Genomic DNA, 12,114 nt, shown 5'->3' with positions numbered 1-12,114 from the left:
GAGTTGTACGATTCGAGATGTTATTCTACACACCACTGTTGGTTGTACTGTGCAGTTTGTGGCTCTCCTGTTAGCATGCATGATTCTTTCCTTTCTCCTTCGACCTCTGTCATCAACAAGCATTTTTCGCCCACAGCACTGCCGCTGACTGGATATTTTTATTTTGCAGCACCATTCTCCTTAAACCCTAGACATTGTCATGCGTGAAAAGCCCAGGAGGGCGGACGTTTCTGAGATACTGGATCCGGCGTGCCTGGCACCGATGATCATACCATACTCAAAGTCGCAAAAGTCACTCGTTTTGCCCATTATAAAGTTCAATGAACAGTAACTGAATGCCTGTCTGCCTGCTTTATATAGCAAGCCACGGCCACGTGACTCACTGTCTGTAGGCCAGCTTCCTTCGCTATTACGCCTGCCGAACACCTGCCCTCGCCGTCGTTAACAGAATTTCAGGAAAACAGTGCCACAACAGGTGGAGGCGAAGGACACTGGGAGACTCTCAATTGCATACTCCTCGCCCATTGGATGAGAAAGCCAGAGGTCCCTCCCCTCTGACCTTCTCATCCGATGGATTTTGAGAAGGAGGCGAGGATAGAGGAGAGAGGATGCGAAGAGTATGCAATTGAGAGTCCCCTTTTGTATACCATTGTCCTAGCTAGATAGCTACCGTGTCAACCTCCGCCTCTTCTTCTGTGGGGTTTATCGCCAGTTGGCATCCAACGATAAGGTGCATTACCGCCACCTACTGTACTGGAGCGCCCCCACCTCCCACCTGTGTATGCGAGTCCTCGAGCAATAGAAGTATCAAGAGGTGTTCCTACAGATGCAGGAATGCCCCGAAATGCAGGCTGCAATTGTACTGTTCTCGAAAATTTGGGGCTGATATTTTGGAAACATAGTTTCAATAGTTTTTTCCCCACGCCTGCTTTTTGCTGACTGCAAGTCAAGGCAAAAAGGCTGATCTCTGATGGACACACGCTGAAGAACCTTTCAACAGATAAAGGTTGCACGAAATTCTTCCACTGTTCTGATTGGCTGCTGCAGCTCTGTAATTGAATGACCTTATTTGTCTGTGTTCCGGTTCAACCGAGGTACCGGGTTAACTTTGGTCCTGTTCCCCTGCTCAGACATTGCATGCATCAACCAATGGTTGGGTGCCATGTCATTGACTGTGCCATCAGGCACCAGATCACTATAATATTTGGGGCGCATTCCTCTGCCCAGGCATTGCTGACACCTGCCAGATCTTACAATGCCTGGATAGGTATTTTACGTATCAGCTAACCACATCATATGTTATGTTATAATCTGTCAGTTGATGACACAGTTGATGACGTGGCACACAACCATTGGTTGATGCATGCAACATCTGAGCAGTGGAGCGTGACCATGATGTGGTTGTCTGAAATACCAATCCAGGCGTTTTAAGATCTGGCATGTGTCAGCAATGTCTGAGTATGGGAACATGACCAGTGACTGCATTTGTTTTGTAAAAAGCGGGCAGCCTCCCGTGCATGAGCCCAGACACGGTCAGGTAGAAATATGATTTGGAGAAACAACATGTCATTATGTTTTTGGGCAAATTATTCCAGAGCTAATTGAAATCAAATGTCTGCTAATTAAACATCAATCTGACAATCCAATTTCTGTAGGCATATGTGGTTGTTGTGGCATAGACTAATAGGTTTGTTGCCAAGTTTTCAATTTGTAATTTTGCAAATAGGCCTTAAATCAAGTGATTTAGAATGGTAATAAGACATGTTCTGTTGTAACAACTTTACAGGGTTGCAATAGCCGTTTGCAACTGTGTGGTTGTTTGGTACAGTAAAACTTTTGAAATGTGTGTGCTTGCTTAAGTTGTCTAAAGAATACATTAGGTATTTGACTGTAATCCATTGTTCAGATATCTGTTTAATTGTATCTGTCCCTCCACACCATCTCAAGCTATTTAAGACATTCAATAATTTTCACATGTAAAACCCCTCTTAGTTATCCTAAGCCTAATTTGGTCACATGGAGCTGAGTGGCAGACGTATTGGAAAACTGCTGCCCTGTGCAGTGCTGGGTAATTCGGCAATGGGGCTTATAGCCGGACATCTTTATTGAGAGTTTTGCTGGCTTTCTGTAAAGGTTAAGTGGTCTCATCATAAAGTCATTTTGGGTTTACCCTCTGCTGGATTCTGCATTTCTATGGAATTATAGTGGTTCCACATGCCAGTTGGCGCTTCTAGCAACACTGGTCCATTGCCATAACAATAGCATAGTTGACTAATAGGTCCCAGAAAACAACAGTCCCTGCAAAGCAAGAATGTTGAATAAAATGTCTGCCAGTTGTCTGGGTGGTTGGTCCTTATGCAGCGGGTTTGTCGTTTGTAGTTTAGGGTGTAATTTGCTCCAGGCCTGACAATGTGCCTTTCAACTAATCTATTTGGTGTTCCAACCCTCAGGAGACTATGAGAAAGGAGTAGGCCACCTGACCAATCTTTGTGTGCTGGCAACGCCAGAAGCTTCTCCAGTGGACTTTACCACCTCCTGTGTTCCAGATTTAGCTGAAACTGCCCACCATTAGCTAGGTGAGGATGTTCTCCCATTAGAAGCAAGGTTTAGAGTACCACCAACTGCTGGGCCAGTTCCTGGCTGACAAACAGACCCATTCACCTGTGTCTGGAGGACCGCTAACCCCTCCTAATTGACCAGCAGATGGCCTGCCATGCCCTTTGGTTACTGAGCTAAGCCCCCCCCCCACCTCCAGAACCACCAGCATAGTATTCCACGGGCAGCCAGGGGTCCAATGCCATGCCACTGCCTGCAGTCCCCTGATGGGGCGGCGCTAAGCCCCTCTGCCTCCACCTACACCCTCCAACCTCTCAGAACTCCTAATGAACAGAATTTCACTTTTTGAAATATGTTCCGTATTTGGAATGGCTGTAGGAAATTCCCACCACTACCCTTGACTGACTTTCCCCATTACCCAATACCCATCCATTTCCTGCAGCAGACTTCCTTCGCACCCTTTAAATAGACGCACCCTTTAAATGGCTAATCAGTGTGGTGGCCTGGCAAACTGTTCAGTTCAGTTGTGTTGTTAGTTTTATTAATTTTCAACTTCTCATTTACCTTTTGGATGCGTTATAGTTTGTATAATCTTGTATCTTTGATTTGATCACATTTATTATGATCGTTAGCTTAACTGATTGTTGCCATGTGCTCGTTGTACCTAAGTAACTCCTTACCTTAGGATGTATGTTGTATATATTAATTAATTTACTTACATGCTGTTTCATACAGTATAGTTAAATAAAGGTTCAATTAAAAATATACACACTACCGTTCAAAAGTTTGGGGTCACTTAGAAATGTCCTTGTTTTTCAAAGAAAAGCAACAGTTTTCAGCTATGCTAACATAATTTTTAATGATCAATTAGCCTTTTAAAATGATAAACTTGGATTAGCCAACACAACGTGCCATTGGAACACAGGAGTGATGGTTGCTGATAATGGGCCTCTGTACGCTTATGTAGATTTTCCATAAAAAATCTGCCGTTTCCAGCTACAATAGTCATTTACAACATGACCAATGTCTACACTGTATTTCTGATCAATTTTAAGTTACAAAATCTACTCGGCATCTGACCGTAAGGGGCTACAGAGGGTAGTGCGTATGGCCCAGTACATCACTGGGGCCAAACTTCCTGCCATCCAGGACCTATATAATAGGTGGTGTCAGAGGAAGGCACATAAAATTGTCAGAAACTCCAGTCACCCAAGTCATAGACTGTTTTCTCTGCTACCGCACGGCAAGCGGTACCAGAGCGCCAAGTCTAGGACCAAAAGGCTCCTTAACAGCATCTACCCCCAAACCATAAGACTGCTGAACAATTAATAAAATGGCCACCAGACTATTTACATTGACCCCCCTCCCCCCTTTGTTTTGTACACTGCTGCTACTCGCTGTTTATTATCTATGCATAGTCACTTCACACCTACCTCCATGTACAAATTACCTTGACTAACCTGTACCCCCGCACATTGACTCGGTACCGGTACCTCCTATATATAGCCTCATTATTGTTATTTTATTGTGTTACTTTTTAGTATTTTTTACTTTAGTTTATTTGGTACATCTTTTCTTGACTCTTTCTTGAACTGTACTGTTGGCTAAGGGCTTGTAAGTAAGCATTTCACAGTAAGGTCTACACTTGTATTCGGGGCATGTGACAAATAAAGTTTGATTTGATATCACCCCTTTCCTTCCTACCATATAAACTGGGAATTGGCCCTTTAACTGTGCCTCTATATCCTCCTGTGTTATCAACACAGCGCCACAGTAGCCCACACGACCAGCATGTTCACCTCCAAATACAGTCCTACCAACCACAACCAGAACAATACAAATGTTCCGCCCAGTTTTTTTAAGGCTTGCTGTTTATTAATCTTTTCCTACAACAGCAAAATACAGAAGCAGTATTGAAAATAAAAGTATTTTTTTTTTGGTAAAAAAAATGTGCACAAAATTTGAATGACAGTACAAAACGAAGCGCTAATAATCCAGGTAAATGGGGACATAACTATAGGAATTTTGTTCCTTTTTCAATAATGAAAACATCTCAATTTGTACATTTCTGAATTATATCACAATCTGAAACTATAAAAAAGAAGAAAGAAAATGAACACAGTTTTTTTCAGTTTTAGATTTTCTTTACAAATGAATGCTATAAACACAAACTTCTTAAATATATTTATCAGTGCAACATTGTTTCTTTTTAGTTTCCACACTACAGTATCCTTTTCTCTAGTTACCAGACTGAGGATGCTGTCCTCAACGCTGAATGCACAAAACAGTAAGCATTGCAAAGTGGGACATCAAACCTGAAATGAACAAAAGCCAAGCTGAGCATGTGTTCACCACGGCACACGACATAGTACACGGATATAGCAGATGTCCTCCTGTTCAACATCATTATGTCTCTGATTGTTGTGGTGTAGAAAATCCAATGGGCCTTTCCAATGGTCAAGTCCTCCTTACACCTTTACTTCCCCATCCAAAACTCTTTTGGAGCATTGCTAAATCCATCGGTAGGTCTCAAGAGATTTCAGAGTTCACATTGACGCAAGATATGCAACTTCAGCTGAAAAACATGTATAAAAATGAACCATCAAACATTGCAGTTTCTATAGTCAACCCACCTTCCCCTTTTTGAAATTGCCGGGAGTCCATTCCAGTCAGTGCAACGCAAGAGGTCAATTTCCTGTGAACGTTCATTGAAAAAGGTGTGGAGGTGGTTGAAATGCTGCGGACCGTCCAGTAGTAGTGTGCTGATCACAAACCCCTCCCCAAGTAGAAGAGGTATCCAATCATCCTTTGGTAAAGACAACAGGGCGAGTGACCTGATTCGCCATGCATGACGACATCACTCGACCGCTTAGCTCTGTACCAGCGTCCTTCCCTTATGACATCAGCCCTGACATCACGACGTTTGGCTGCTACACGTTTTATAGACGTAAACCTAGGCCGTAGTGTGTCCAATATGTGACAACACAATACAAACCTATGATCATGATTATGAAAATCTTGCCTGCTGTGTGAACGTCAGCTGTGAAAGCCATTCTTCAGTAAGCCCCCCTCAGCCTAAATCACGCTAGAGAGGATTTAGACGTCGAATGACAAAGTGCATTCTAAGTCGCAATGTTTTTTTTTTGTAGGACAATCCACAGATGCCTGGGAAAGGAGATACCTAGTCAGTTGCACAACTGAATGCATTCAACCAAAATGTGTCTTGCGCATTAAAGCCCTCTGAAGGGGGCTGCCTTAATCGACATCCACGGCACACAGTTGTTTTTGGGGGTAAACCGCCTTGCTCAAGGGCAGAACAGCAGATTTTTCCACCTTGCCAGCTCAGGGATTCAAACAAGCAACCTTTCGGTTCGCTGTCCCAACACTCTAACCCGCTAGACTACCTGCTACCCCATACCTATGGAACTGGAGGCGGTCAACTCCACTGGTCAACTCATGTAGCTAAAGCAAAGCAAAAGCAATGGTTGTTTTTTGGTATGCTGGCAGACAGACATTCCATATATCTTCCTCTACTGCTGCTGTTGATATGAGAATAGAGGACAGACCCTGTGTGAGGGGAGGAGGATAGGGGTGTGTGGCTGCCATATGTTCATTTGTGTATTGAAGTTAATAACATGAATACAACTGTTTGTCTTTTTTCATTTGTGTTTATGATAACTTCTTTGTTGTCCCCTCCATGGTGTCATGAAGTGGATTGCATCTAGAAAACGTAGATGCCATTGACTGCTCAGTCAGACTGAACAAGCAAGTGTTCTCTGAGTGTGCACTGAATTGTCATAACAGCGGTCTATCTTCACACAGCACACAGAGTCTGCTCTCTCTTCTGGAGAGCAACGAAATGAAACAAAAAAAACACAACACTTCACTCTTCACAACAACAGTCAAACGATTGTATTTACAACACACAACCCATTGAAAAAAGGGATACTGCAGCTTTTTTTTTGACCTTTTACTTTCTTAAAAAAGGGCATTAAAATATATTAAAACTTATATACAATATTATGTGTGTCTGGGACAGAGAGAGAAAAGCGCCATGGAGGGATTGGATTGGATCATGTTTTGCAGACTTGATTATTAGCTCATTGAAAGCCTCTGCTTTAGTTTTCAGATCATTATCATAACGTTGTCAGAACTTAATGGAGGAAAAAACGCCAACTAAGATGTATTAAAGGCACTGTCAGAACCATCTACTGCCAAGGGGCGTGACCGTTACTCTTAACCTCTGATCCGCACCTGTAGACAGAGGCAGAGGGCAGGGGTCATAAGGGGGGGCACGCCCTGCTTCTATCCCCCCATGTGGCAGTACAACCAACAACATTGTCAGTTAAGGTTCATTTTGGATTTTGATACTTCTCTTTCAACACAAAAATAACAACTTTGATTTAAAATAATAATAACAAAATGGTTTCTTCCTCCCAGAAAATGATAAATACTTTAAACATTATAATCATTAAATTGGTCTCAACACCAGCATCCGATTGTAAAAATGAATGAAAATCAAATCAAAAAATAATCATCTAATCATCTGTACAGATTTTTTCTCCTGTATTTAATTTTGTACACAGTGTCCCCTACTGGTAGGTTCCTGTTACTGCAGCTCCTGAGAAAAGCAATGGATCAGTCACAACCTCCCATTGGTTCCTGAACCTGGGCCTCCTCCAATGAGAGGCTTCCGGCAGTCCCTTTAGGCCCGGCAACTTATTGAGTCTTGGCTATGCCTACAGTCTTGTGCACTCCCCACACGCACGTCTCACTTCCCCCTTCCTATTCACGCCTCTGTGTATGAGTTCTGTGAATTGAGTTTGTCCTTCTTTAGCTTGACTCCATCCACCAGCTCAAAGTTATAGTTCTCCAGAGCGGATAAGTTCCTGTCGGACATGTGGCCGTGTGAGCAGGCACAGTAGAGGACGACCCCACAGATGGCCCCCAGGAAGACCCCTAGGGCGCTCATAGCGATGATGGTGATGAGGATAGGGTCCAGTGTCTTGAGCATGTTACCTGCACCGCCACTGACACCGTTCAGGATCTCATTGTTCTCCACGATCTCAGGGAAGTCTGTGATGTCCACAACTGCAGGAGAGAATGGGCAGAAGAGGGTGAGTAGACTGGCGTAATGTGACCTATAAGGACAACATTTATCTCCTATTCAACCGTCCCACTATTCGGTGAAATCTACAGCTTTGCAGATAGCTTTTGCATATGTTTGGACAATGCTTTTTTTGCGTATATTTGCTTATTTTTCATGCTGCGTGTAACAGAGAAGAGAGAGTGAAGAAGAGGTTGAGCAGATGGACGTATTAGTGAAATCTGTGGTAATCTCGTAAACGTTTTGTATCAATATGTAATAGGGTGACTTACTGATCTCATTGAATCTGTCTTCAGGCAGCATGGGCTCTGTAGGAACATCAGGATCTGTTGAGGAAGAGAGAGATAGTTAGAAAAGTCCTTCCCTCCAGCGCAATAGTAGAAAAATCATTTCACTCTTTACACTGAACATGATATAGAGGGCCGGTTTCCCAGACACAGATTAAACCTAGTCCTGGACAAAAAAAAGCACCTTCAAAGGAAAGTCTGCTTTTTAGTCCAGGACTATGCTTAATCTGTGTCTGGGAAACCGGCCATAAGTGTTAGGACTGTACAGACTGGTGTTCTTAGGTCACTGGCTCAAATCCGGCTTGAACGATCAACGTAGCAAAGAAACACTCACCCTTGCAGTCAGCCATGTTCAGATTGTCCAGGATCTTGATATCGTCCACAGCGATATCACCCCAGCTCTTCCTCTCCACCAACCCTTCAATCACCACCTGGAAGAAAGAGAGAACAACCTTTTAATAACTTTACAACAACCTCTCAACAACTCATTTCCCAATTTAAATCACCTCGCTAATCACCAAGTAGCACTACTCAAACTAAACGTGCCCTGCAATTAAAACAGTGTTGCATTTATACATATCAAACATACATTACATGATCAAAAGTATGTGGACACTCGTCGAACATCTCATTCCAAAATAATGAGCATTAATATGGAGTTGGTCCCCTCTTTGCTGCTGTAACAGTCTTCACTCTGAATCGTCATAGTATGCTGTAGCATTAAGATTTTCCTTCACTGGAACTAAGGGGCCTAGCCCGAACCCTGAAAAACAGCCCCAGACCATTATTCCTCCTCCACCAAACTTTACAGTTGGTACTATGCATTGGGGCAGCTAGCGTTTTCCTGGCATCTGCCAAACCCAGATTGGTCCATCGGACTGCCAGATGATGAAGGGTGATTCATCACTCCAGAGAACGCGTTTCCACTGCTCCAGAGTCCAATGGCGGCGAGCTTTACACCACTCCAGCCGACGGTTGGCATTGCGCATGGTGATCTTAGGCTTGCGTGCGGCTGCTCGGCCATTGAACCCCATTTCATGAAGCTCCTGTCAAACAGTTATTGTGCTGACATTACTTCCAGAGGCAGTTTGGAACTCGGTAGTGAGTGTTGCAACCGAGGACTGATGATTTTTATGCGCTATGTGCTTCAGCACTCGGCGGTTCCGTTCTGTGATCTTGTGTGGCCTACCACTTCTCGGCTGAGCCGTTGTTGCTCCTAGACGTTTCCACTTCACAATAACAGCACTTACAGTTGACCGGGGCAGCTCTAGCAGGGCATAAATTTGACAAACTGACTTGTTGGAAAGGTGGCATCCTATGACGGTGCCACATTGAAAATCACTGAGCTCTTCAGTAAGGCCATTCTACTGCCAATGATTATCTATGGTGATTGCATGGCTGTGTGCTTGGTTTTATACACTTGTCAGCAACGAGTGGGGCTGAAAAAGGCAGAATCCTCTGATTTGAAAGGGTTGTTCACATACTTTTGTATATATAATGTAGTTGTAATGTATATGAGACATACGACATTGATCTGTCCAATCCTATAGATCAGAAACTCTCTCTCCATACCTGATAGGGTTTACTGGAGTGTGGCACCAGCACGCGTCCCTCTCTCCAGCGGTTGCCCTGGTGACCGCTGACGGTCCACAGCAGTATGTCGGCCATGCCGTCCACCGTCTCCTTCCTCTGTTTGATGTGTAGCGTGCCGATGTGCGAGCCAAACATGTGGTACCAGAACGAGACGCACAGGTCAGACTGACCGACTGTCACCACCGGACTGACCAGCCTAGCAACCTCCGTTTCCTGGGCGCCCGTCGCTAGTGTGTAGATGAAATTACCGGATCCACCTGGATGGGACATGACAAGGGGGAAGGGCCAATGACAAAAGGAATATGTGACGCCATCACTCTTCAGCTAAAAGGCAGTGGTGGGAAAACAAATCACCGAGTGGCAAACCTTGGTTCTGACAGTTAGAATACGTGTGACCAGCTTTGTCACGAAGCACTTTGAAAAATAGATTGTGTGTGATACAATGTGTCAGAAGACTAGGTCAACTGGATATAAATGACTTACACAGTTATCATTAGCTTACGTTGTTGTTGATGTGTCTGTGTGTACCTGTGTGGTCCATGTTGGGTCCAGTGTTGAGCGTGGGCGTGCCGCTGGACTGTATCTGCCATCTGAAGCCGCTGTCCTCTGAGGTCCAACCACAGAACGAGGGGTCATTGGCCCAGCCAAAGTCACACGCAAACCACAGGAACGCTGCAGAGCAAGGAGGGCAGATCACAGGTCAGTGTGTCATATAGAGACACATATACATATTGTAGATTCTGTAGTAGGCCAGGCCACAAACTGGTTGAAATAGACCATTGTATAAACATGACTCAGAGGTGATTTGGGATGACCTGAGGGCTCACTAGATTAGATACAGCGAGTGTTGTGGAGATGATTTATTTGGGTAAATCACTAGAGGGAAGCAGAGAACTGTGAAACTCAAATATCAAAAGAAAAGGCTCTTGAGCTTCATAAAAAACCTATGAGACACAGCGAGAGGGAGAGACAATGAGAGGAGGGTAAATCCTGCCGGAATAGGGTGGATGGGGGGTGGGACTTTGCACGGAGATGATGAATAAATCCAGTTAATGTTCTCTTTTAATAAACAGAGCGCATGAACAGGATATGGGCTTATAAAAAAGATGTACCATGACAATAAGATAGCAGGAGAGAGAGAGAGAGAGAGAGAGAGAGAGAGAGAGAGAGAGAGAGAGAGAGAGAGAGAGAGAGAGAGAGAGAGAGAGAGAGAGAGAGAGAGAGAGAGAGAGAGAGAGAGAGAGAGAGAGAGAGAGAGAGAGAGAGAGAGAGAGAGAGAGAGAGAGAGAGAGAGAGAGAGAGAGAGAGAGAGAGAGAGAGAGAGAGAGAGAGAGAGAGAGAGAGAGAGAGAGAGAGAGAGAGAGAGAGAGAGAGAGAGAGAGAGAGAGAGAGAGAGAGAGAGAGAGAGAGAGTATTCACAGCAGCCTACTGAGAGATGACTTTATAATGAGCCCCCCCCCGACACACACACACACACACACACACACACACACAGAGCTGAAATGCCTTCTGAGAGTACAGTATGTATGTAATAGTGGGGCGATGGGGAGCTTCGTTTTGTTATCAAATTGGATAAAGAAAGAGACTTCCAAAGAAGCAGCACAAGGGAGATATGTTAAGGATGTCAGCTCTGCCTCTGAAAGCCTGTATGTCTGTGTCTGTGCAAGCGCTAAGGCCCCAGCTCTCCAAAGAATAAAAAAATGTGAGCCAATATTCCCTTTAATAATCTCTGGGTTTTAACTAGTTTCTGCAGGCAGCAGAATATATTTACCCATTAAACACAAAGGATGGAATTCCCATGTGGAACCACATTTCAGGCACACAGACACATTTTCTCTGAAGAAATCCTGTTCCCAATTAAGAGGTTTTAGGTTTTTCCATTCTAAGGAGGATTGGAGCAGGGATAGTGACAAGCTCTCTGTAAGATGAGCAGCCCCACAGTTCACATCTGATGAATACTAGAGGACAGATTTTTCTTCAGTAGTCTACTACTGGGAAAAAACGATTTCTACCCACACCCGAATGAACCTCACACACATGGATTCTAAGCCCCTCACACACGCATACAGTCACACAGACACAAGTCTCGTATACAATGGGTCCTAACCTGGGATGGTGTCCACATCCGTCATAGCCTCTGGCATTGTGGTTCCACCTGTCAGAACAACACAGTGTTAGCACAGTTAGCTAGCCGTAGCCTGGGAAATCCCAGACATAGGGCAACCGCACTAGGAACATTGGTTACATTGTGGGAGGCGACCCGTCTGTCTAGAGCGACTAGCCTAGCCGTAACACATAACAGTGTAGCATAGTTAGCCTAGCCGTAAAACATAGCATAGTTAGCCTAGCCGTAACACATTAAACATAGCATAGTTAGCCTAGCCGTAAAACATAGCATAGTTAGCCTAGCCGTAAAACATAGCATAGTTAGCCTAGCCGTAACACATTAAACATAGCATAGTTAGCCTAGCCGTAAAACATAGCATAGTTAGCCTAGCCGTAAAACATAGCATAGTTAGCCTAGCCGTAACACATTAAACATAGCATAGTTAGCCTAGCCGTAACACATTA

The 12,114-nt window shown here is 44.2% G+C and overlaps 1 protein-coding gene across 3 annotated transcripts in view; it reads right to left on the bottom strand.

Annotated features, from left to right (window-relative positions):
• Positions 1-4,395: 4,395 nt before the first annotated feature.
• Positions 4,396-12,114, bottom strand: part of LOC139583731 (neuropilin-1a) — a 91,091-nt gene continuing 83,372 nt past the window's right edge. For all 3 annotated transcript variants that reach the window (XM_071415133.1, XM_071415135.1, XM_071415134.1), the window contains 6 exons: positions 11,651-11,698; positions 10,072-10,215; positions 9,523-9,800; positions 8,285-8,381; positions 7,936-7,989; positions 4,396-7,647 (listed from right to left, as the gene is read on the bottom strand). In XM_071415133.1, the coding sequence (XP_071271234.1) occupies positions 7,346-7,647; positions 7,936-7,989; positions 8,285-8,381; positions 9,523-9,800; positions 10,072-10,215; positions 11,651-11,698 (923 nt within the window). In that variant the 3' untranslated portion in view covers positions 4,396-7,345. The remainder of the gene's footprint in view (positions 7,648-7,935; positions 7,990-8,284; positions 8,382-9,522; positions 9,801-10,071; positions 10,216-11,650; positions 11,699-12,114) is intronic.

The sequence above is a fragment of the Salvelinus alpinus genome, chromosome 8 (genome assembly GCF_045679555.1).
Source record: "Salvelinus alpinus chromosome 8, SLU_Salpinus.1, whole genome shotgun sequence".
Lineage (NCBI taxonomy): Eukaryota > Metazoa > Chordata > Actinopteri > Salmoniformes > Salmonidae > Salvelinus > Salvelinus alpinus.
Note: the sequence above shows the minus strand (reverse complement) of the source record. Positions and strands in the feature narration are given on the sequence as shown.